At 41.3% G+C, this 25,354-nt stretch overlaps 1 protein-coding gene across 1 annotated transcript in view; it reads right to left on the minus strand.

The window, feature by feature from the left end:
• PRKAR2B (protein kinase cAMP-dependent type II regulatory subunit beta) overlaps nucleotides 1-25,354 on the minus strand; it is a 98,713-nt gene that overhangs the window by 24,788 nt on the left and 48,571 nt on the right. The window contains exon 3 of the mRNA XM_047694101.1: nucleotides 7,175-7,227. Within this exon, the coding sequence (XP_047550057.1) occupies nucleotides 7,175-7,227 (53 nt within the window). The remainder of the gene's footprint in view (nucleotides 1-7,174; nucleotides 7,228-25,354) is intronic.

Raw genomic sequence — 25,354 nt, forward strand, 5'->3', positions numbered from 1 at the left:
CAGCCTTATCCACAGCATGCCTGACTGCTTTTCCATCGAGTGCTCCCCCAGGTTAGCAAGTTCATTTTGTAAAGGTCTGTGATGGCTTATTCACTGAAGACCCCAAGACACCCCCCACCAGTGGGAACATACAGGACAACTGTCTGCAACTGCTATGCTGACGGTCTGGAGACTGCCTTCATTCTGTTTAATACTATCCTGATACTCTCTAATACTGTTCCATACTCCGCCACTTTGTCCTTTCAGGAGGGAGCTCTTTCCTTTGAAACGTGACAGGCTCTCGAAGCCAGTAAATTCTTACACGTATAGGGCACTAGATGTTAAATACATTTTTACGTACGACACCATCCCCACGGAGGGCAGTTTTCTGAAGGGAGCGAGTCAACACGGGGTGACGTACTAAGAGAGTGTGGATTTGAGGAAAAATGAACCCAAAAGTCCTGGTGTGCTCAATTTAGAATGAGCTCGAAGAAAACCGGTGTAGTCTCTTCTTCCTAAAGTGTCATTCAAGGAGAGTGAAGACCAACCAAATGCCCTCCGTAAGTGTGGCGTGTCACCTCTCCAGAGTCCCCTTTGACCAGCAGAAGGCGCAACCCACTTGAGCCAAAAGGCCCATTCTTTTGCGAACACTGGTAGTCCGTAACTATAAAATGAGTTGAGAGGCAAGAGACGGCCACCCTCCTGGACCACCGAGCACAGAACATCCTGGATGTTCCGAGCGCAGCTGTGGCCGCTGCCAGCGTATGTCCCAGTTCCTCTGTCCCTGGCCCCACCATCAGAGCAGCTGGAATCGGGCTGTGGGGGGTTCTGTGCCCATGAATATACCAGGACCCACAATGGGAAATTAGAATCAGCATTTCAAACCCATCTCAGGTGGCTAAAAATTAATGAAAATCATAGGCCCAAGACGAATAAAGGAAATTCATAGTATTCAGGCGTACACCTTGTTTTACTGACATCACCTTAGCGAGCCTCACAGCTGGGATGTGTTTGTGAATCGGAGGTGCGTGGCAATGCTGTGCTAAGGGAGGGCCATTTTTCCAGCAGCATTTGCTCACTTCATCTCTCTGTGTTACATCTTGGTAATTCTTGCAATATTTCAGACCTTTCCATTATGACTGTGCTGGTTATGGTGATCTGTGATCAGTTATCAGGACTTGCTGAAAGCTCAGATGATGGTTAGCATTTTTTAGCAATAAAGTGTGTATATGTGTGTGTGTATATATATATATATATATATATAAAGATTTTATTCATTTATTTGACAGAGATCACAAGTAGGCAGAGAGGCAGTCAGAGAGAGAGGGGGAAGCAGGCTCCCCACTGAGCAGAGAGACCGATGTGGGGCTCAATCCCAGGACCCTAAGATCATGACCTGAGCCGAAGGCAGAGGCTTATTAACCCACTGAGCCACCCAGGTGCCCCAGTAAAGTATATTTTTAATTAAGGCATGTCCATTGTTTTTTTAAGACATAATGCTATTTATTGTATGTTAAACAGATGAAAACAGAGTACACACATAACTTTTATATGCCCTGGGAAAACAATTCATTTGATTGGTTTTACTGCAATTATTTGATTCATTTCGGTGGTCTGAAAGCAAGGTATGCTTGTATGTGTACTATTTATACACTACACAGAAGAGTATTAGCCAGTGGGAGAGTACATCACTGTATTTTTTCCCATATGGGTAAGATATATGCAAACTTTTATTTACTATCTAATCAATATTAACCTTGATCCAGATTTTAAGATGACATATGGACCCAGAAAAAGCAGACCCTGGTACCTACTAACTCCTTGCTTACTATACAAGAGACTTTTTAAATTAGGGCACTGAAGAAACCATACCAGCCAAAATTCATATCTCCCTACTTCACATCAGGAAGATTAACACAATAAAACAAAACAAAAAGACACTTCTCCAAGGAGAACTTCAAACTGAAGCAATCATAAAGCATCTGCCTGCTGAGAGGCGCCTGGCAGGCGCAGTTGGTCGAGTGGCTGGCTCTTGGTTTCAGGTGGTGATCTCAGGATTGTGGGATTGGGCCCCACATCGGGCTCTGCGCTGAGTGTGGAGCCTGCTGGAGACGCTTTCTCTCCCTTGCTCTGCCCCTCCCCCATTTTCTCTCACTCTCCCAAATAAATAAAATCTTAAAAAAAAAAAAAAAAAAAAAGTCTTGCCTGTTGAGAAGCTCTGTCCTCAGAGAGAAAAAGTTAGGGATACCATGGCATCGTTGGGGAAAAAAAACATAAAACATTCTAGGCCTAAGACAGAGGTGCTGCAGCCCAGGGAGCCGTGTCAGCAAACCACAATTCAGATAGCCTTCGTGTCCCAATGAATGCACCAGAAACGTGGCGTAGCCAGTTAGCCAAGCCCCAAAGCCAAGCCAACTCTGGGCTCCATACTTATTTCTCGTCCCTCACCCCTTATTCCATGAACGCTTCCTGCCTTCCACCCGGTCTCACAGGTCTCTGGACCCCGCTTCAGGAAGTGCCAGGGCTTGTCCGGATCACCCAGTCTTCTTTAATCATTCTTAGCACCATCTTGCACCTGCTTTACTCTTCTTAACAATTTAAGTCTTTACTCTGTGGGAACCCCTCACACAACAGCTTTTCCTCTTCTCTCTCTCTCTCCTACTACTGGGCATGCATATGCATTAACCCTTTTCAGTCTTGGTTTTCAATCCTGCCACTGCTGCTGTGGTCTCTGGCTCCCCCTGCTTTCCATTCTCCCTCTGTCCCCTCTCCCCAGCCTCACTCCTTGGTGCCCAGAGCCTTCTATCTTTTACAGACCCCGCATTAAAATCCTGCTCTGTGTTCCGGAGAGCAGACAGTTCGAAACCAGTGACTCCTTGAGGCTTTGAGGCTTCTGCCCTGTAACCAAGCGCTCAGAAGATGCTCTCCCACGTCTAAGACTCTCGTTTTCTGTTTCATTTGGTGGGATCCCATATAGGTCTGCACCTGGATAACTAAGGGTGTGACTAAACAGTATACCCAAATGCGATTTTCATTACACTAGAAGTCACTCTGGTTTTTTAAATTAAGTTTTATTTATGATTTCAGGGTAAAAATCTTATTTGTTAAACCAATAATTATGTAGCATTTATTATGTGCCAGGCACTGGTTTAAGGGCTTTAAAAGTGTAAACTCCTTTTATCCTAGTGACTGACCCATGAAGCAAGTAATAATTTATGCTAAGTAAAATCAGTCAGACAGGAAGAAAAATCCTGCATGATCTCATATGTTAAAACAAACTTGCCTAAGTCATTTCTTCAGTGTCAGAAAGTTCAGAGCTGTAGAGCTAGGGTTCACCCCAGCCAGGTTGGCTATAGTATTTATGGTCTAAACCAGGGTCAGCAAACTGTGGCCTGAAGGACAAGTTTCCTTTTGCATGGCCCTTAAGCTAAGAACGATTTGGAGAAAAAAAGCAGAAGAATTAATACTTCTTGACATGTGAAAATAATAAATTCAAATTCAAGTGTCTATAATAAAGTTTTTTGGGTTTTTGATTTTGGTTTTCTTTCTTTTTTTTTTTTAAAGTAAGCTCTACACCCAATATGAGGCTTGAGCTCATGACCCCGAGATCAAGAGTTGCACATGCCACCGAATGAGCCAGCCAGGTGCCCCTAGAAATAAAGTTTTAACAGAACACAGCCATATTCATCCATTTATGTATTATCCATAGCTGTTTGCAAGCTACAACAGCAGAGCAAGTAGCTTGGACAGAAACTGTACAGCCCCTCAAAGACTAAAATATTTATTACCTAGAAAGAGCAAATTTTTCAGTTAAAAAAAAAAAAAAGGTTTACAGAAAAAGTTTGCCAGCTCCTGCTCTAAAGCTCTGGTGTCTTTCATTTAAAAAAATTAGAAAACCAATTCATAAATAAAATTTATATAGACATTTTCTCCAAAGAAAACACTGCAAATCTATTCTGCTAAGCAAGGCATATCTGTACAAGATAGTTTCCTATTTGTCCACACAGAGCTGAAGGTAACCTTTAAAAAATTCAAATCAGAACACCTGGATGGATTCCATTGCATTTACTGTGCATTAAATGCCCATCCTTCCTTCGCCACCATCACCTCAGCCACCCAGTCCGCAGCCACACCTGCCTGTGCTCAGAACTACCAAGGGCTCCCATGCTGGGGCGCTGGGGCCAAGCGAAACCGGCTCCTGGGCTTTGTGGCAAGGTTCCCCTTCACCACCTTTCGCCACCTTCTGGTCCCACCTCAAGGAGACATCTTGCAACCAGTCCATCTAATTAGGGACCCTGTCGACGTGGGGTATGGTTTTATTTTATCATCCTTTGGGCACTTCATATCTTGTAACTGTTCATTAATTTACTGGCTTGTTGTTTAATTCTGCTATTAGTCTCTGTGCCCCAAGATGGCAGGGACTTTTCCCACAGTACTCACCCCTGAAATTCCTAGCACCCAGCCAGGCATACAGAAGGCACTCCCCCAAAATCTTGAGGAACATAACAAAGAAATGACCCGTTCTTAAAATTACCAGCTCTTCTCTACCAGAAGAGCTACATGTTAGATGTATATATGTAATTCTTATATTTTCATTTATTTTTTTAAAGATTTTTTTAAAGTAATTTCTACACTCAACACAAGGCTTGAACTCACAAACCCGAGATGGAAAGTTGCATGCTCCATTGACTGACACAGCCAGGCACCCCTATATCTTCATTTATTAAAGGTAAAATCTAATTTGTGATTTTCCCAAAATCCATCTTTTTTTTTTAAGATTTTATTTATTTATTTGACAGAGAGGTCACAAGTAGGCAGAGAGGCAGGCAGAGAGTGGGGGGGGGAAGCAGGCTCCCTACTGAGCAGAGAGCATGATGCGGGGCTCGATCGGAGACCATGACCTGAGCGGAAGGCAGAGGCTTAACCCACTGAGCCACCCAGGCGCCCCCAAAATCCATCTTAAGTATTTAAAATTTTCTTCGAATTTGTATCAAAGAATACTTATTTATACTAATCTGAGACTTAAGGATTTGATACATGGTCTGTGAAATACAAAATGTTCAAATGAAATGGCACTTTATCAAAATATATGTTTTCCTTACATTTTCCAATATATGCTTAGAGCCAATTAATTCTGAAATCTGTAAGAATAATTTCCAAGGGCTAGGTGCAATTTGCCGTGTAGTATCTATGACCAAAAAAACAGTGCAGTTTTTAGTAACATGTTTAGACTGTTAGTTTGACTGTTCTGTCAAACTAATGGAGAACCTGAAGCACTTAATAACTAAAATAAATAAATTGGAAAAAAACTATTAAAAGTAACATGGAGGGTGTTAGAGGGGACAGCTCCCGCAGTGAATGCCCAGCTCAGAAAGATTCATCCTTCTCTAGGAACTGCCTTCATTTAAAAGTGGTGTCTGGTAGCCAAAGGTTGCCCTTGTCCCTGGTCCTCCCAAAGCTGGGTCCATGAGAAACTCTCCCAGGGAAACTGAGACTTCCAGCTGAGAGTCCCAGCATGAAGAACTATTGGCAGCCAAGTGTCTTTCTAAGATAACACTCTAAGTACTGCACCATGGCTATGGAAGGTCCCCAGAGGTGGGCTTGCTCTGGCCCACCAGCCACAGCTTGGGTTATTTTGCTTTTTTTTCTCAATTCTTTCTGGAATTCTATAAGATTTCTAAGCATACGTCCAAGAATTTTCTTCAGTATTTTCTTTTTTTAAATTTTTATCTCAATGTGATTGGGTTCTTTGACATAGCCAAATGAATCTTAACAAGTACCACCTCCCCAACAAGACAGTTAGGAATTAACTTGAGTGACCCAGCCAATCAATCACTTTACCTATCACATCGATCAAAATGGTAGCTAATAGTCTGAGTCTAGGAGATATGGTATATCGTTTTTAAACCAACTTTTGAGATGTCATTCAATTTAGATTCTCACTTAATTAAACCAGCCCATCATACATCTCAATTACTAAGTTTTATCATGTATACCTTAATACGCAAATATAAAGAATGTATGTACTCTTCAAAGTCACCCATTATTGTTTCTGCTAGATACATAAATCAAAGACACAATGGGGACAGCCTAGTTTTTACAACTACACCAAGTACTAACAGCATGCTATGCATTAGTAAAATCTTAATCCTAAGGAAACATTTCAGGCCAGAATTTATAGACATTATCAAATTAATTTATGTTCTGGTAGCAAACAGTGAGCTCCCCGCACACTGCTGGTGGGAATCCCCACGGGTATGGGAATTGAAATGGGATTTCCTTCCAGACCTTCAAGATAAGACTCCTGATCTTTCTACCACTGGATTTTACATCAATTTCAGGGAGCTTCATGATGTAATGACTTAGGGATGCAGTATTGGCTTTTCCATATTAAAATTCAATCTTATTTAAGTATTTGTCAGAGCTACAGAAATAAATTTTTGTTTATCATTTGAGTCCAAACAGAAAACAGGAGCTTTTGCCAAGAAAGTACTCAAAAAAAAAAAAAAAAAAAAAAAAAAGGGTAAATTATTACTTTCCATTTTCAGGCACAGTTATCTCTTATTTAGTTTACTCTTTACTAAATAAATAATAGGTGAAGGAAGGACATAGTTTAAAAACTGCTTCAAACAACACTGGACAAATTCTTACAAAAACATTATGACCTTCAAGAAATCAGTTTCTCAGCAAACAATTAGATTCATAGATATCAAAGAGTAAGAACTTTTATACTGGTACTTTAGATATAATTCTACCGTGATTTTTGTATGTTTGTTTCAGAATAAGCTTCTGTTGTTATAAATTGGTAGGAACAGAAAGAAGGCTTTCCCTAGTATTTTTCTTTACTAGAAACACTGTCAGAAAAATAGCATTAATGCTACGAGAAAGATAGCTAAAAACATTTTCCATCACCAGGCTGTATTTTTGTAAAAGAAATAAAACCACAACTACAGTGAGTTTTTATGTTCATCTTTCCTTTTATCCAAAGAACAAGATCTTTTTCTTTGGAGAAAAGTAATTCTATAGAACTTGAAGTAGAAGTAAGCTATCAGAGAGAAGACTAGAAAAGAAACAGTCAAAATAGTCCATTATGCTTCTTGTCAATCTATATGCCTGTTAACCTCTTTCTAAAATCATATTCCTGATCTGATAAGGGAGTATAATTTAAAATTAATTTATTAAGGAATTTACATACCCTGGACTCTGCATCATCTTCTTCTTCATCAGGATTATAAGCTTCTGCACATACTATAAAAATAAAAATGGACATTTAAAAGATTATTCTATCAAGAAATATACTAAAATAAATACACCTTAAAAATTGATAAACAAAAAAAGAACCATAATATAAAACATTAATTCATTTCATCCAGGGCAAGGCATCTACGCTCAAAAGATGATTCCCTATTGGAATTTATAATGACTTTATTTAAAATATAAAGCTGCACTTTAAGACAATGACAATTGCTTTCTGCTTTCTGTTATTCAGAGAAACATAGCTTCACCTCCTCCACCTTCGTTTCTAAGCTATAGAAATGCATGACATCTAAAAATTACTTCAAGAACGGACCAAAAAGCCTAAGTTTGCTATGAAATGATCAATTTAATCATAGTTATGAGTACCTTTCATAAATTATCCCTAAGCCAATCTTCCAAGAGCAAATAGGTTAAATGTGTTCATATTCCTTCCTGGTCTTTATTTTGAGTGGATTTCATACAGCATATGCATTGTTAAAACTTGCTTTTTTAATTTAACACTGTGTAAGAATTTGACGTGCCATTAGAAACATTTTGCAAAAATTGTTTTAAGGACTGCTGATTGTTTACCATAAGCTGGAGTTAACCACTCCCTTAATGCTAGACTCTTGGCTGGCTTCTATTAAAATAAGCTTGCAATAAACATCTTCATGCATAAATATTTGTCTACATTTCAGATTATGCTATAGGAATTATTTCCAAATGTTATTTTTGGGGGCTAACAGATATGACAAGTTTTAAGGCGTACTTACTACCAAGCGTCCTTCTAAAAGGACTACACCCACCCACTGTCCTACAAAGAATGTGTAAAAAGATTCCTCTAAATTAGACAACAGAAATGGATGTTACTGCTTAAATCTTTGCCAATTTAGATGAAAAAAATTATTGAAATTTTAAAAAATTATTTTGAATTTGAACTATGTTCCACTGTTTATAAACTGACTATATGTCTTTGTCTTTGTGAGGAATCTCGGTATGCATCTGATTTTCTTTTTGGTTTATACCAGTTTCCTAACAGTACTTTGTTGTATTTCTCATGATCATTTTATCCAGTTTCCTTTTTCACTATAACTACCGAGTGGTTATAGGTTATACATGCTCATTTTTAAAGATTTTTTTTTTTTTTTTAATTTGACAGAGAGAGATCACAAGTAGACGGAGAGGAAGGCAGAGAGAGAGAGAGAGGGAAGCAGGCTTCTTGCTGAGCAGAGAGCCCGATGTGGGACTCGATCCCAGGACCCTGAGATCATGACCTGAGCCGAAGGCAGTGGCTTAACCCACTGAGCCACCCAGGCGCCCCTACATGCTCATTTTTAATGCAATGAGATCAAGGAAGAAAATTCCCCAATATGATTTAAACTCAAAAGTAAACATCACAAAAACACCACTGGTTTTGAGCTAGGAAGCTCCTTCTTTGTTTGCAAATCTAAAGATTACTTCTCTTTCATTTTTTTAAAAGTAGATTTTTTTTTTTTAACATTTACCCTTTAATTCATATGGACTGTACTCTGCCAGGGATGTAGAAATTTAAGGAACAGAGGATCAGCGACAAGCTGACAAATGTCTTTCCAGAAGCCTCAGGATGGCACGAAGAGTACTATCATTAGTACTAGTACTGCCATTATGATTATAAAACCTGACATTAGCTTTCTTTCCTCCAGGCGCTGCTCTATCTACACACTCCACGCACACTCCTGTGTATCCACACACACTCCTGGCCAGTGAGTGAGGGACTCTTAACCAGGGCCAGTTTTGGCCCCCAGAGGACAACTGACAACATCTGAGGACATTTCAATTGTTACAGCTGTGGGACTGATGCGGAAGCCACTGGTTACTGAGGGCCGTCAACGATTCTGACGAACATACTACAATGCCAAGGGGCAGCGCCCGTCCCGGCAACCTATGACCACCGGCTCAAAATGTCCACAGTGCTGAGGGTGAGAAACACTGACCTACTGTCTATTTCCTCATTCAGTCTCACAACAACCCTAAGACAGACAGGTTTCCTTTCAGTACCTGACAGATGAAAGACTAGGGCAGAGAGAGCTTATGTATCTTGGCCCAGATCACACACTCTAGGAGGACAGGGCCAATATCTGATCCCAGCAGGGTCTGGCTGAACCCAGAGCCCTTGTTCTTAACTCCTTATTGTGCCCTCGACTCTGGTGAATTCACCAGCATCAAGGCTGGACTTCAGCCGTCAGGCTCAGAACCGAACAGAAGGGGACCTGTCTCTCACGGGCAGGATCCCACTAAAGAACCTCACTAAGGAATATCACCAGAATGCCAATTTAGTAACTAACTCCCTGAATCAAGTATGGAGCCAGCATGACCAGCTCTCTCCCCGCAGGAAGACCATGCATGAAGCCAAGTCACAATTAAAGGGTTGCCTGCTGAGAAAGAGCTGGGAGGAAGAGATTATTTGTCTAATAAAACGAATGTTAGGTGGCATCAGTCTGGGACAGCTTGAGCCTTCCACACACACCATACAGATGGTCCTGCTCATGGGGCCCAGACACTTTAATCCTGTTGGCTCCAACTTCCCAGAAAACATGAGGACATGGACTTCTTTAAAGCTTGGCTCTGTGACTTGGTTTCCATAGATGACCAGTCTCACGGGTGGGACTGCTACCTAATTATCAGGGCTCGGTGCAAAATGAAAACACAGCCCCATGTTCGAAAATTCAGAATTTCAAGAGGGCAACAAGAGAACATTAGGACCAAACGCGGGGCCCTTGTGAATAGGGGGCCCAGGACGACAGCCCTGCTAATAGGATCAATATATTCAATGAGGTGTTAGAGTAGGTAAGACACTTTCGTGTTGATCTTAAATTTTAATTCACAGAGGGAAACCTTCATTGCTCTAAGTTCTAAGCTCCTATACTCTGACTAAAAATCACGAGGAGTAAGACTCTATTGTTTTTCTAAGTAACTTATCAATGTCCCAGTGTTAATTGCTCCTTGACACCCTTCTCATTTGTGGTGTCCACTGTATTACTTACTTGTTTCTTGGTTGCCCATTTCATTGAACTACTACTGTGCTGGGATTACCAGGATTTAGTTCCTGGCATGCAGGTGCAGCGTTTCGCTACCTTCCAGTCTGTCTACCACCACCTCCGACAGCGAGAGCAAAATACAGCACACACACACACACACACACACACACACACAGAGCTGTTGACTCCTGTACCCTTGTACAATGTAGAGTTAGGGTGTGCAGACCCCCTACATAGCTGAAAATCCACATATAACTTTTGACCCTCTGAGGACTTAACTACAAAGAGCCTACTGCGGATCGGAAGTCTTACTGATAACATAAACAGTTAACACGTATTTTGTATGTTATATGTGTTATATATTGTAGTCTTGTAACGAAAAAGCCTAGAGAAAAAATGTCACTGAGAAAATCTTAAGGAAGAGAAAATATGTTTACAGTACTATACGGTGCCTACTGAAAAAAAATCCACATATAAGTGGACCTGTGCAGTTCAAACCATGTTGCTTGAGGGTCCACTGCGGTGATGGACAAGGGGTAAGGGATTTTTTTCCTATCAGGACACCAAATACATGCTCTTTTTTTCCCAAAAGCACTCCTCCAACTCTCTGACACCCAATGGGCTGGCTCACAATTCTGTGTAATTGACACAATCTACCTGAAGTTAGTGTCAGATCCCACAAGTCAAAGGGCTCAGGCTGGCAGGACCGCCTCCACTTCAGATGCCAATCTCGAGTCCCAGGCTATCCACACATCTGAACAACCAGCACTGAGGGTTCTCATGACCCCTTCCCTCTGGTTCCATAATTCACTAGAACGACTCACAGAACAGGAAAGTACCTTCCTTGCTCTTAACAGGTTTACTCTAAAGGTAACAACTCAAGGAAAGCCAATGGAAGAGAGACACAGGGTGAGATATGGGGGAGGGGCAGAGAGCCTCCAAGTCCTCTCTCAGTGTACCTCCCAGTCCCCTGATGTGATCACCAATCTGGAAGCTCTCTTAATCCTGTCCTCTAGGGTTTACAGAGGCACAAATGATTAAATCATTGACCAATGGCAATTAACCCAATCTCCAGCTTCCCTCCCTTTTCTGGGGCTGGAGGGGATAGGGCAGAAAAGTTCCAAGCTTTTAATCAAAGTTTGGCCTTTCTGGGAACTAGCCCCCATTCTGATGCTATCTAGAAGCCCCTGGGCCAAGAGTTACTGAGCACCAAAGAAATCCTCACCACTCAGGAGAATCTAAGGGTTTCAGGAGCTTTAGGGACCCAGGACCAAGACCAAGTACCCTTCTTACTACACCACGCAGGGGTTAGAGCAACTCCCAAGGGCACTATACTTTGTTGGTAACGTATAAAAACTAGTACAAACAGCTCTGCACTGGACCAGTTTACATAGCCCATGCTGGCTCTCGGGCTAACAGAGCATGAAGGAACCAGCCTGAACTCCACTGGGCTTCAGCACCCGGCACAGAGCCTTGTGCACAGGACGCCCTCAATAAATATTTGTCGAAGGAGCAAAAAGCAAACGTGGCCTGTACAGAAAAGCTGCATGGTTTACAGGCTTTTAACCTAGGGGAAAAAAACTGACTTCTGGAAAGTATATAAAATTTACTTTTCCAATGTTCTCAATACACTAAGATTTTAGCATACTTATTTAAATGGTAATCAGCTAAAAAGAAAGCTATGATAAAAGCACAGGTGTATTAGACAACAGAGTTCTACTTCAATATGGTTAAACTTAGCTTATTGACATGGAAATGCCCGCCTACAAAGGGAAAAAAAAATTTACCTTTACAAATATGAGTTTAAGGCATGCATTCTCAAGCAAAATCAGTTGGGGGAGGAGGCAACAAAAACTTGGTCTCTCTCTTTTTTTTTTTTTTTTGGATAAAGCACATATATGTACACAGTACAGAAACAGATACACAGTACATATGTGGCATTAAAATCTCACTGTGGGGGTGAGAGGGATGAGGGGAAAGAGCCTGAAAAGACCTGGGGGAGAGCCAATAATAAAAATAAGACCAAGAAACACTGGGATAAGATGCACTAGGTCCAGCGAAGTAAAGGGAAAAGACGACACAGTGACAGTCAAGAGGCTGTCCCCTCCCCCGCCTCATCCACACGTCTGTCCAGGAAGCGTGCTGTATGTCTGCTCTGACACACTGGTGACGATCCTAACTTCGAATTCACAGAGCAAAAGCCTTTGGACATGACCCCAACAGAGAAGTTCACATTTTGATCCCAAATCACATTCAAGCAAAAGGACCCATCGGAATTCTTACTTATCATTAAAAAAAAAAAAAAAAAAAAAAAGTTTGTGGAATTTGGGAGATGATGCAGCATGAAAGAATGCTGGAGAAGCACAAAGGAGAAAGCAGTGAGCAACGGCTCAGAGGACAGAGAAAGCTGCGCAGAGAGAGAAACCCGCAGGCAGCTAAGAAGCAACGGGAACAAGTCTGAGGAGAGAGCAGACGGCTTTGTCCGTTGCGGTATTTCCAGCCATAGAACCGTGACTGGCACACAGTAAATCGTTAGCAAAAATGGTGGAGAAAAGGAACAGTCATTGTAGTGGTGAGAAAAGTATGACTTTCTTTTGATCTTAGACCTAGGGAAACTGCCTGTGTCGGGGAGTCTGGCTTATACTACAGTAACAAGCATCCCCGGATCACAGGGACTTCAAACAGAAGTGTACTTCTTGCTCACAAGGTATGTCCGTCACAGGACAGTGGCACTTTGCTCCATGTCGTCTTTGCAAAGGCTGTGGGCTGAAAGAGCTGCCACCATCTGGAGTGTCGCCAGTCCCTGAGATAGCAGCAAATTGCTCACTGGCCCCTGATGGGTGCAAGATAGAGCACCCCAAAACACCACACCTCATGTTGACCATCCACAAATCAGCAGAAGAAGGAAGGTCACTCTGACGTCCTGTACCCTGCCCTCTCCCCCAGTAGTCTCCCATGGGAAAGATACCGTCTCTGTACCAGGAGGAAGGGGACATCCTTAACACCAGGACAAGGAAGTTAGGGTCAACAAGGCTGTATAAACAACACTTACCACTTACTGCCACGATCCCAAACCCCTTTGTCTTGTCAATCCTTCACAGATTTATTGTTGCCCAAGAGATATAAAAGCCTCCTGCTCTAGTCACTTGTTTGGGTCTTCATTTTCTTGTGAAGGACCCCATAAACAGGTAAAAATTCCATAAGGTGTGTAAGTTCTTTTGTTATTCTTATGTCAGTTTCTTAGACCCAACCAGAGAGCCAAAGAGGGCGCAGGAGAATTTTTCCTCCCCTGACCCCTAAAGCCTCTGCCGGCAAGTGATATGTGTCCACTCTGCCAAGAAGGAACATATAATCACAGTTCATAGGACAAGTGATATGGCCATTCCTAACTTTAAGGACAGAGGGACATGAATCTCAACAGGTGTTCAGAGGAGAGAAAACCAGAATATTGTGAAGAGTCCTAATGACCAACACAACCACCTGATGGCCCTAAGCTCAAGCAGTCCTCTTTTGTCCTCTCTACCAGGGGCTTAGAAGCAGAATGGAGAGTATTGAATTCAACCATATGATTTACCTAAAAATAGGGAAAATGTTCTTAGTTTAAAAATCTACCGACTAAGGCTCATAAACTCTGAACAGAATCATTAAAATTTCCTTAAAACTGCCTTCCAAATAATCCATTGAATATTTAGTCACTGAACATTTCACTTAATATTTTATGATTTGCTGCATCGAAATATTAAATTATTATAATCTACCATTACTGCCTACATTTCAGCTACAAAAAGAGCAATATAAACCTTTGTTCAGGTAGGTTCCTGAATCACCCCCAATGTATAACTACCAATCCTAAAAAATGGCTATAAATTTTTTCCTGTTATTTCCACTATAAAATAGCCTATTGTCACAAAAGCATTTTAGCTATGCCATATATTTTACTCAACTGCCCTGATTCATTACAAACCCACTGATTTTGTTGCCCTTTAACAAGAGAGATATTTAGGGGCAGGTGGGTGGTTCAGTTGGTTAAGCACCTGACTCTCGATTTCAGATCAGGTCATGATTTCATGGTCAAGGTATCAGGGTTGTGAGCTCAAACCCCACATTAGGCTCCACAAGCACGGACTCTGCTTAAGACTCTCTCTCCCTTTAAAAAAAAAAAAAAGAAAGAAAGAAAGAAAGAAAGAAAAGGAAAAGATTCTCTCTCCCTCTCCCTTTGCCGCCCCTCTCCAGCATGTGTTCTATTAAAAAAAAAAAAAAATCTTAAGGAAAAAAAAAACAGATATTTAGAGTAAGACTTCATAACTTAAAATTCATTTCTATGTTTTTGTTTCTAAAAACAATTTTCCCCCATCTGTATACCACTCCTCTTTAAGTGACTGTAAATCAAGAACTATTCACACCCACAAATAAACCATCGTGCACTGGACACCAGTGGAACAGTGTCACTGAGATACATAAATGAGCACAATAGAGAGCTTAAAACAAATGAGAATTTGTCCATCGTTTGCCATTTCCCTATGATTAAAGCTATGGAAACCAAAACACTCTTTAAACTCTTCAAAATAGGGGCGCCTGGGTGGCTCAGTGGGTTAAGCTGCTGCCTTCGGCTCAGGTCATGATCCCAGGTCCTGGGTTCGAGCCCCACATCGGGCTTTCTGCTCAGCAGGGAGCCTGCTTCCTCCTCTCTCTCTGCCTGCCTCTCTGCTTACGTGTGATTTCTGTCAAATAAATAAATAAAATCTTTAAAAAAAAAAATAAATAAACTGTTCAAAATATGTATGAATTTTTCTTCAAAAAATAACTCCAAAGGAACAACAAAGTCCTAACTATATTAGAACCTGTATACTTATGGTAGATGAATTTTTATTCTAGCCTTGGGCTCCAAAATATTTTAAAACTTCAGTTATAAATTATGTGGGTTCAATCATTGGATCCATCCCCAATCCACTGTCTTTCCACTACATGCTCTACACATATGTATTCAGTCCCTGAATCCATCACCTACCTCTTTTATTAGAAAATCAATTCATTTATAAGGATGGCACAATTAAGAGGACAAAGCATTCAACAGGTTTATAAAAAGAATCATGTCAACATGGTATGTTTCCGAATATTCTATGTAATACCACCTTTCATACTCTGTGCATAGCCCGTGGGACTCAGAGAATGGAGGAGAACCACGTGAGCCCCCACTTCCTCTCACGTGGAACAGTGGTCCCCTTATAGCTACTAATGCTCCTTTCATTAGTTAAGGACGGAAGGAAACTTAACAATGTGCAAGATCCAGGAAATGGTGCGCGCATGTAATCTAAGGACTCAACATATGGGTATTTTCCAAATAATACATTCCAAGTGAATTTTCTTTAAGAGAAAGAATAAAAACTTACAAATGACCGTGCGTAAGATAAAGAGATACCATAGAAAGGGCCTGAAGAATAATTCTGAGGAGACTATATTCTGATAACCATTAATATTTGAAAGCCCATGTATGTGTTTACTATTAATCACCATAATTCCTCAATGATATTCTCCAGAACTACTGAGTAGTGATGGTAGGTAGATCCATTTGTTTTAGAGGACAGCACTATAATAGAACTTACATTTGTGTTTTGTTGAAACAATCTAATGAGGACTTCTGAGCACTATATTTGATGACTATTATGAGTTTTCAGAAATTAAAAGCCAAGGAGATATCAAAAAAGAATTCTCATGCTTTGATTAAAAGTCAACAAACAGGGCGCCTGGGTGGCTAAGTGGGTTAAGCCTCTGCCTTCGGCTCAGGTCATGATCTCGGGGTCCTGGGATTGAGTCATGCTTCAGGCTCTCTGCTCAGCAAGGAGCCTGCTTCCCCCTCTCTCTCTGTCTGCCTCTCTGACTACTTGTGATCTCTCTCTGTGTGTCAAATAAATAAATAAATCTTTTAAAAAAAAAAGTCGGGGCGCCTGGGTGGCTCAGTGGGTTAAAGCCTCTGCCTTCGGCTCGGGTCATGGTCTCAGGGTCCTAGGATCGAGCCCCGTATCGGGCTCTCTGCTCAGCCGTGAGCCTGCTTCCCTCTCTCTCTCTCTGCCTGCCTCTCTGCCTACTTGTGCTCTCTCTCTGTCGGGTAAATAAATAAAATCTAAAAAAAAAAAAAAAAAGTCAACAAACAGCTTCCCAGGAATCTGCAAAATGCCCAACTCTTGTATTTTATTTTGGTCTGAGTACTTGGATCACATTAAAGAAGTATGAATATAAATACTAGTTGATAGTGGATGATATGCCCACATATATCAAAACACAATTTTGCCTTTCAGATGCAGAGGAGCTGGGGCTACTTAAAGCTTCTGAATAATTTTATCTGTCTATTGTTTTTGAGACTAATGCTGCCTAACATGTACCCATGAAAAAATTATAGGAAGAGAAACACTAAGGGATTCTTCTCATTATTCATAAATTTTCAGAATCAGAACCATTTAACCAGATGGTTCTAGGATGTGAAGTTGGGACTAAATATAGCCAGAATTATGGAAAAAGAGTTTGGTCAATCCCTAGCTTCCACCAGGTTTAGTAATAAAACTGCCAAATGTGAGCATTAGGGGAATGTCCTTCAATCAAGTCTCTCTCTGTGTCATTATCAGAAGTCTAATAAGAATTTCAATGCTATTTTAGAAAAATATGACCAAACTATAACAAAACAATACATATCAATACCCAAAGACTTAAAATATGTGATCTATATTTACAAATAAATGCAAGTGAGTGTAGCTTATTTATTAAAGTCAAAACGAAATCCTTTTTTTCTTTTTAAGATTTTATTTATTTATTTGATAGAGAGAGAGATCACAAGTAGGCACAGAGGCAGGTAGAGAGAGAGGGGGAAGCAGGCTCCCCACTGAGCAGAGAGCCTGATGCGGGGCTCGATTGATCCCAGGACCCTGAGAGATCATGACCTGAGCTGAAGGCAGAGGCTTAACCCACTGAGCCACCCAGGTGCCCCAAAAAGAAATCCTTATAAATAGCCTATCAGGATTTTCTTCTTGAAGAAAAGAAAAATTCCATTTCTATTTTTTTGAGGGAAACTTGAAAAACAATGCCAAGATTTCTGAGGTGATAAAAGACAATGAATTTAAATGAACTTTTAATTTAAAAGAAAAACAATATAAAGGCAATAAGATGGGAAATATACAAATATAGTAAAATAGCAATTAAACATTTAATACTAAAATTAGCAAAATTACTCATTTTTTAAATAAAACCCAGTTTTAGAGAGAGGTCTATTTTATTTTATTTTATTTTTTTAAAGATTTTTATTTATTTATTTGATAGACAGCGATCACAAGTAGGCACAGAGGCAGGCAGAGAGAGAGAGGAGGAAGCAGGCTCCCCGCTTGAGCAGAGAGCCCGATGCAGGGCTCGATCCCAGGACTCTGAGATCATGACCTGAGCTGAAGGCAGCGGCTTTAACCCACGGAGCCACCCAGGCACCCCCGAGAGGTCTATTTTAGAATGAGCTCTGCCATATACTGCTGGTGAAACTCTAAACTGGGGAAAATCGAAAGATGAAAGTGTCAGTCTGAAAATGTCAAAAGTCTTGAAAATGTTCATGCCCAACACAGAGGAAGGGAAGGAAAAATAAAATAAGATAAAAACAGAGAGCAAGACAAACCATAAGAGACTCTTAATCAGGAAACAAACTGAGGGTTGCTGGAGGGGAGGGGGTCGCGGGATGGGGTATTGGGTTATGGGCATTAAGGAGGGCATGTGATGTGATGAGCACTGCGTGTTAAAAAAGACGAATCACTGAACTCTACCTCTGAAACTAATAATACACTATATGCTAACTAAAATAAAGAAGATTTTGAAACCATATTTTAATATTGGGGGGAAAAAAAGGAAAATGCTCGTGTCAAGTTCAGCAAGTGCCCTGCAAGTAATCTGAAGAGAATGGTTCAAAATAGAAGAAATCTGAATTCCAACAATAAACAATAGTGACAGATATCTATATAGACTACTGATGTACTAACCCAGCCATTTAAAAATTACATTAAAAAATAAAAAATTTTAAAAATTACATTTTACAGGTATATCTAATGACATAGGAAATGGTCACTAAATCTTATTAATTTGTTTTTTTTTTAAAGATTTTATTTATTTATTTGACAGAGAGAGAGAGATCACAAGTAGGCAGAGAAGCAAGCAGAGAGAGGGGGAAGCAGGCTCCCTGCTGAGCAGAGAGTCCGACAAGGGGCTCGATCCCAGGACCCAAGGATCATGACCTGAGCTGAAAGCAGAGGCTTAACCCACTAAGCCACCCAGGTGCCCCTTAGTTTTGTTTTTTAAAGCAAGTTTCAAGACAGGTGCATGGTCTGAGCCCATGTAAAGTGTACATTGATCTGGTAAGGCTGACATTGAACTCTGTTGATCCTTGGTGGTATGGTTGTAATCACTCTTATTTCCCTATTTGTACTTTCTTAGGTTCTCCTCATTTTCAACACAGAAAACACTGTATTTACAATCAGAAATAAAGGATTTTTTAAAAAAGAAATGATCATAAAACTCCTGCTCACATCTCAAACATAAAGAGGGCTTAAAAACTTAGGAAAAAGTTATCCCGCTAATAATCAGTCTGTCTTTTAAAGGGATCCAATCCCCTGTCAGAATCACTTTTGTAATTTAATACCTCTTAAAAACATAAGCTTCTACAACTGGCAGAATCAACCTACTAAAACTTATTCGAAAGTAGTCATGAAAAATAATCTCATCAACAAGAATGTTTTATCACTGAAAGCTTTCTTTCTAATCTTTTTACATAAAAGGAGAACACTGGCTTAATGTCTATCTCAGTCTTACAACAATAGGGCCTCCTCTAAACCTTGAATGCTTAAAAAACCACCATCAGAGGTACAGTACCAGGAGAGTGAGGAGTAGGCAAATCCTTACCTTAAAAGCAATGATCAAACAAGACAAAATTTCCACAAAAAAACCAAAATCATTGTAGGACTCTGGGGATCGATTAAAGGCATACAACAAGTGGAGAGACCTTTATTCATACAAAACTAGTGAGCCTCAAGTTACAACAGTGGAAGCACACAGGAAAACACACAAGCATGTTCCTTTACCTACACTACTACCACACTCAAAACACACCTGACACCAAAAATGTGGGTTTATTTCCACAATGATTAATTCTCCAACACCAGCTGGGTGTCCTACAATTCACTTCAGTACTGACACTATCTCCCTGGAGTTAACATCAGATGGCACAAGGCAAAGTTTCGGTCTCCCAAGACTGACCCCTCTAATGCAGACGCCCAGTGCAAGTAGGATGTACAAAGGTTACCCACAACTTGTCTGTCTTGCAGACTGCAGGTTGCCATGAGCCCCTCCTTAGGGTCCATCACAGAACCCAGGAAAACTGTTTAGCAGTTTATCACATGATAAAGGATATAATAAAGGATGCAGTTTAACAGCGAGGTGAAGAGATGCATAGGGAAAGGTCTGGAAGGGTCCCCACTGAGTCAGTGTGCCACCCTTCCAGCACGTAGATGTGTTCACCAAACCCTGTACTTTGGGGATTTTTATGGAGCTTTCATCAAATAGGCATAATTGATCATAACCCAATCCATAGTCCCTCTCCTCTTCCCAGAGGATAGAGGATAGGGCCGAAAGTTCTAAATTTCTAATCATGGTTTGGTCACTCCAGAAGCCCATGAAGAGTCAACTCACCAGAACAAAAGACACTCTTATCACCCAGGAAATTCCAAAGGATTTAGGAGCTCTGTGTGAGGATCCCGAATCGAAAACCCAATATTAGCACAAAAGATGCTCCCAGTGCTCTTATCACTTAGGAAATTACAAGGGGCATTTAGGAGCTCTGTGCCAGGAACTGGGGACAGAGAGCTATATATGATTTCCATTCTTCCATAGGAAGTTCACAGCATTCTTGCCTGGAGCTGCTACCCGAGATCCCCCATCCCCAGCTCAGTCACCAGAACAGCTCTACCAGCTCTGCTGCTGCAGGAGGCTAACCTGATTGAGGGAAGTGCACAAAGGAACCAATGCCTGCCAGCAAGGTTGGTAATGGTGGCTTTGGTGGTGGACAAACGGGAAGACTAGTAGCTTGCCTAGCCTAGGTTGTGGTTCTGGCTGCCGAACACAACAGATCAACAGACTAACTAGAAAGTAAACCAAAAAATGAGACAGCAAAGAGAAGCTTCATAAGCTCTTCAAATGTCCGTGGCTGACTGGAAGGCTGTGTGGGCATGCTGGAGAAACTAGACAGGACCCAGGCCATCCACATTTCCCTGGCTGTCTTAAGGATGTAGCACATATAGAGAAGACCAAGATGGTAGTTATAAGTCGGGCACCCTTTAAAACTCTCTATAATTTGAACATGCTTCCCAACTCAAACACAAATCCATCAGTATAACTGATGTATAACCTTTAACCACCAGTGACAGACCACTAAGCCATGCACACACAGGGACGAAAGGGGGAAAGCCAGAGTTAATTTGTTTTTAATTTTAAAAAAAAGGAAGGACATTAGCAGCCATATACTCGGTGGAGACAGAGTCTGTACATTTGCCATGGGAAAGTTACCTAGCAAAAAACAGCAACAACCCTGAGACAGAAGAAATCAGAATTCAGGGTTGCTAAAAAATAGGATCTAAAATGCCAGTTCTCCACAAACTTATAAGAATGGGAAAGAACAGTAAAGAAATAGGAAAGTGTGATCCATAGTCAGGAAAAAAACACTCAATAGATATTGTCTCTGAGGGGGACCAGCTGTTGGACTTAGCAGACAAAGACTTCAAAGCAGCTATTGTTCAAAGAACTAAAAGAAACCAGGTTTAAAGAATTAAAGTATGACAACAATGACCCAACAAATACCTTTACCTCAATAAAGAGGTAGAAATTATGAAAAAGAACCAAATGAAATTCTGGAGTTGAAAAGCTTACTGAGACAGAAAATTCACTAGATCAGCTCACCAGGCTGGATTTGACAAGACAGAGAATCAAGGAACTTGAAGACAGAGTAACAGAAACTACTCAATCTGCAGAACAGACCAAAAAATGAACAAATAAAAATTAAGACAGCCTCGGAGACCCTTGAGAGAACATCAAGCATGCTAACCTACACATAATGGCAGTTCCAAAAAATAAAAGAGTAAGAGGCAGGAAAAAGGGAAGAAATAATGGCCCCCAAATTCCCAAATTTTATGAAAAACATTAAACAGTCTGAGCATCTCAATGAAACTTAGCCTAGAGCAAACACACACACAAAAATCCATACCAGGACACATTTTAGTAAACTGTTTAAAAATCAAAAATGAGGGGTCACTGGGTGGCTCCGTGGGGTAAGCCTCTGCCTTTGGCTCAGGTCATGGTCTCGGGGCCCTGGGATGGAGCCCCCCCATTGGACTCTCTGCTCAGCAGGGAGCCTGCTTTCCCCTCTCTCTCTGTCTCTGCCTGCCTCTCTGCCTACTTGTGATCTGTCTGTCAAATAATTAAACAAAATCTTTAAAAAAAAATCAAAATCAAAAACGATATCTTCAAAACTGCAAAAAACTTATCATATAAAAGGAAACAATAAAGTAATTAATAGTTAATTTCTCATCAGAAACAATAAGTATCAGAAGGCACTGATGCCATATTTAAACTGCTTAAAGAAACTGTTTCCCAAAGAATTCTGTACCCAGCAAAGCTATCCTTAAAAAATTAAGATGACATGAATCCATTCTCAGTTAAACGAAGACTGAGAAAACCTGTTGCTAACAGATGTGACCTACAAGAAAGGACTAAAAGGACATGACATCAGATGCTGACTCAGATAGGTAGGAAGAAGTGAAGAGTGTTGGAAAAGGTGAACATGTGAGTAAATATGGAAGACTGTATAAACATACTGTCGCTGGTTTCTTTCTCTTGATTTTTACTTTAAAAGACAAGGTCTAGTAATACTTATGACACTGCACTGCTGGGTTTATAACATACACAGTGCACATGTCAGTAACAGCATTATGGGCTGACAGTCTACTCCCTCCCTCAGTTCCTCCCAGTTCATGCACCTTGGTAAGGCAGTCTGATGATCACAGGTGGCCATCCCCAGGAAGCCACCACTTCTTTTCAGTTTGTTCCTGGGTAATGATCAAGGTGAAAGGGGTGAGGAGGATAGTATGGACCCATTCTGAAACTTCAGGGTCCCGACCTGACCATCCCTGGGCATGACGTATCTCTGGCCCAATACCACAACATACAGAATACAGCCCAAATTCTCAGCAAAACCCATAAATTGCTAACCTGATTAGAATATTCAGTATCACTTATTTCACACGGTTTTGTCAACTAGAAATTCATTTCTTCCATTCCCACCTATTGAAAGCCTACTCTTCCCTCAAAACTACACAAATGCCACCTCCTCCCTGTCACTTTCCCTAAGCACACAAGTTAAGACTAAATGCTCCCTTCAATGCAGGGAAACGGAATGCACCTTATTTGTGTTCTTATTTCGGTGGAATCACACATCACGTGGGGGCTAAGTTCTAAATATAAGAGGGAAACATCTCTGACAGTCAATGTCACTGTTGAAAACCCCACAGGAAGCTCAAGACGGTCATATGGTCCCACAGTGAGCAGTGGGGTTTTCCCTCCAGCATTAAAACTGACTCCTTTTTCTTCTGCTGAGCACTCGAAGTTATTGCTGGCTTACATTTAGAAGCTACTTATATGAAAAATTGATACCTTTAAACCCTAGAAATGCTCATACTCCAAGGTATGTAGGAACGGAGCAAGCCAGTGGGAGGGGTAGAATCACATCTCCCCCACACCCACACCCGCACCCGTTGAGGGCACAAACTCAGAGTGGAACATCTAGCTATTCCATCGGGCTCATGCTCTCTGCAGAATGTGTATAGTGAAATCAGAGTGGAATTCACCATGACCCAACTCTGCTGTGCTGTCCTCCAAGTGGCTCATAGTGATGAAGGGCAGATGCAGAAAAACATCACCGTTAGCCCAGAACGCAGAACTATAGCTTTCGTAGCTCTGATAAGAATCAAATACGTTGATTCTACTGCTGCTACATTCTTAAAGGGTCTCATGACTGACTGCCTGTACATCTCACCGATAGTTAATAGTGATCTGAAGAAGCAGCACCAGAGAAATCTTGACAAAGTAGTTTCACGAGTAGAAACTGAAAGAAACATTTATGATCTAATACTCACTGTACGTCCCCTCCCTCCGAGCACCAAGCATATAAGCACCAGCTTCATAGAGCAAAAGGGCAGCTCTTTTTGCCCACGGGAACCTGTCTCTGTGGTATTAAAAACAAGCAGCTGTTTAAACAGAAAAGGTCTCAAGAATTCTTTCTTGACTGTTTGCCTCCTACCCCACATCAGTGCGCCCCAGTTCACGGTTACGTGGTCAGCTCCTCCAGAGGGCTAAGTGTTAGCTCCAGCAATCTTACAGTGTGCACAGAACACAGTCTTGCAAATAGTGAAAGATAAGTGTTTCTTAATTTAAGTGAAGAGACAATAAACACAACCAACCCTGAAGCCAACCTCTTCTATAGTTACCAGAGTATAAACATTTCAAAAACAAACATTTATGCACACAAAAAAGTTGTCCCCTCACAAATGACAAACCCTTGCAAGTCCAGGGGAAAAAAACCAATCTGATCTTAAAATGCAATAATTTTGCATAATAGGAGGGAACCAGGTGGTTGGCTGTTCTACTGCTCTGAAGAAAAGAACATCAAAAGAGAGTCTGTAAGAAGAAAATTATAGTGACCTTTAGCCTCCTACTTTTTCTCTTTGAAAACATGGTGGTTTAAATGTGAAGTATGATTTCTTCTTTAGGGCTTTTTTCCTTGTAACTAGATGAACTGATATGCAAGATAATAGTTCCATTCTTTGAAAAAGAAGTGACATTTGTCTGGATCGTTATTTACTGCCGTTGTTTGTGTAAAGTATTATGCTCTCGTGAAGCGGTAATGTTTCTCAACAGAAAAAAAGACACATCCAAATGGGTCACCTGCAGCCTTATAAGCAAGCGGAAAAACAAGTGACGAGCTTCCCAAGGAGAGTTCAGGGGTGTGGACTGTCTCTGACTTGCAAAAGTAGGGGGTCCCAGGCAGATGTCCCCTGAGGCTGCAGCGGAGAAACTGCCCTGGACAAGGGAAGACAAGAGCACTTCCTCAGGGCAGCCAGTCCAACCTAATAATCAGCTCGCAGACATGATTCTAATAACCCCAAATGGGTCAGCTGAAATCAGTCCCAGGTGAGGTAGGGGTTTCTGAGCCCTCTGTCCTAGTGGATCCCAGAGCGGCAAATGAGACAGATTCCAGATCAATCCAAGATGGGTGGCCTGATTAATCAGAAACCTTTACTGGGGCCTAGGGGGGCGTGAATCTCAGAGAATACCAGGTCAGTCTCTTTCTGGTGGCTATCACTGTAAAGCGTGGAGCTGTGGTGTCCTCTGCTCACCTCAAGGAGAGAGCAGCCTACAGCAAGAGACGAGCAGATTCTTGACATTGTTGGAAACCCAGGTTCCAGTTCCTCCCAAGGCCTACCTACAGGCCTGCCTTCCCCGCAGCTTCATGATTTTCGGAGTACCCCGCCCCGACCATTATTTCAATAAACTTCCCATGTTCTCTTGATGGATTTCAATGTGTGTTTCAGTTACTGATAACCAAGGAAACATCAGAAATGAAGGGGAACCCTGGTTTAAAAAGATCGGGGCAAGGAAAACAAGGTAACAAAGGTCCAACCAGCTGCCAGAAGTAACTGAGAATAAAACCACAGAGCAGACAGGGGCGCCTGGGTGGCTCAGTGGGTTAAAGCCTCTGCCTTCGGTTCAGGTCATGATCAGGGACGGGGTCCTGGGATCAAGCCCCACATCGGGCTGTCTGCTCGGCAGGAGCTTGCTTCCTCCTATCTCTCTTTGCCTGCCTCTCTGCCTACTTGTGCCTACTTTCTCTCTCTCTCTCTCTCTCTCTCTCTGTCAAATAAATAAATAAATAAATCTTAAAAACAAAAACAAAAACCCACAGAGCAGTCCTTGATAGGAAAGTGGTATTTACAAGACAACACGTTCAAACTCAACGAAATTCTAACAACAAAAGTAGGTGACACCTAAGTCAGAGC

The sequence above is a fragment of the Lutra lutra genome, chromosome 11, assembly GCF_902655055.1.
Source record: "Lutra lutra chromosome 11, mLutLut1.2, whole genome shotgun sequence".
Taxonomy (NCBI): domain Eukaryota; kingdom Metazoa; phylum Chordata; class Mammalia; order Carnivora; family Mustelidae; genus Lutra; species Lutra lutra.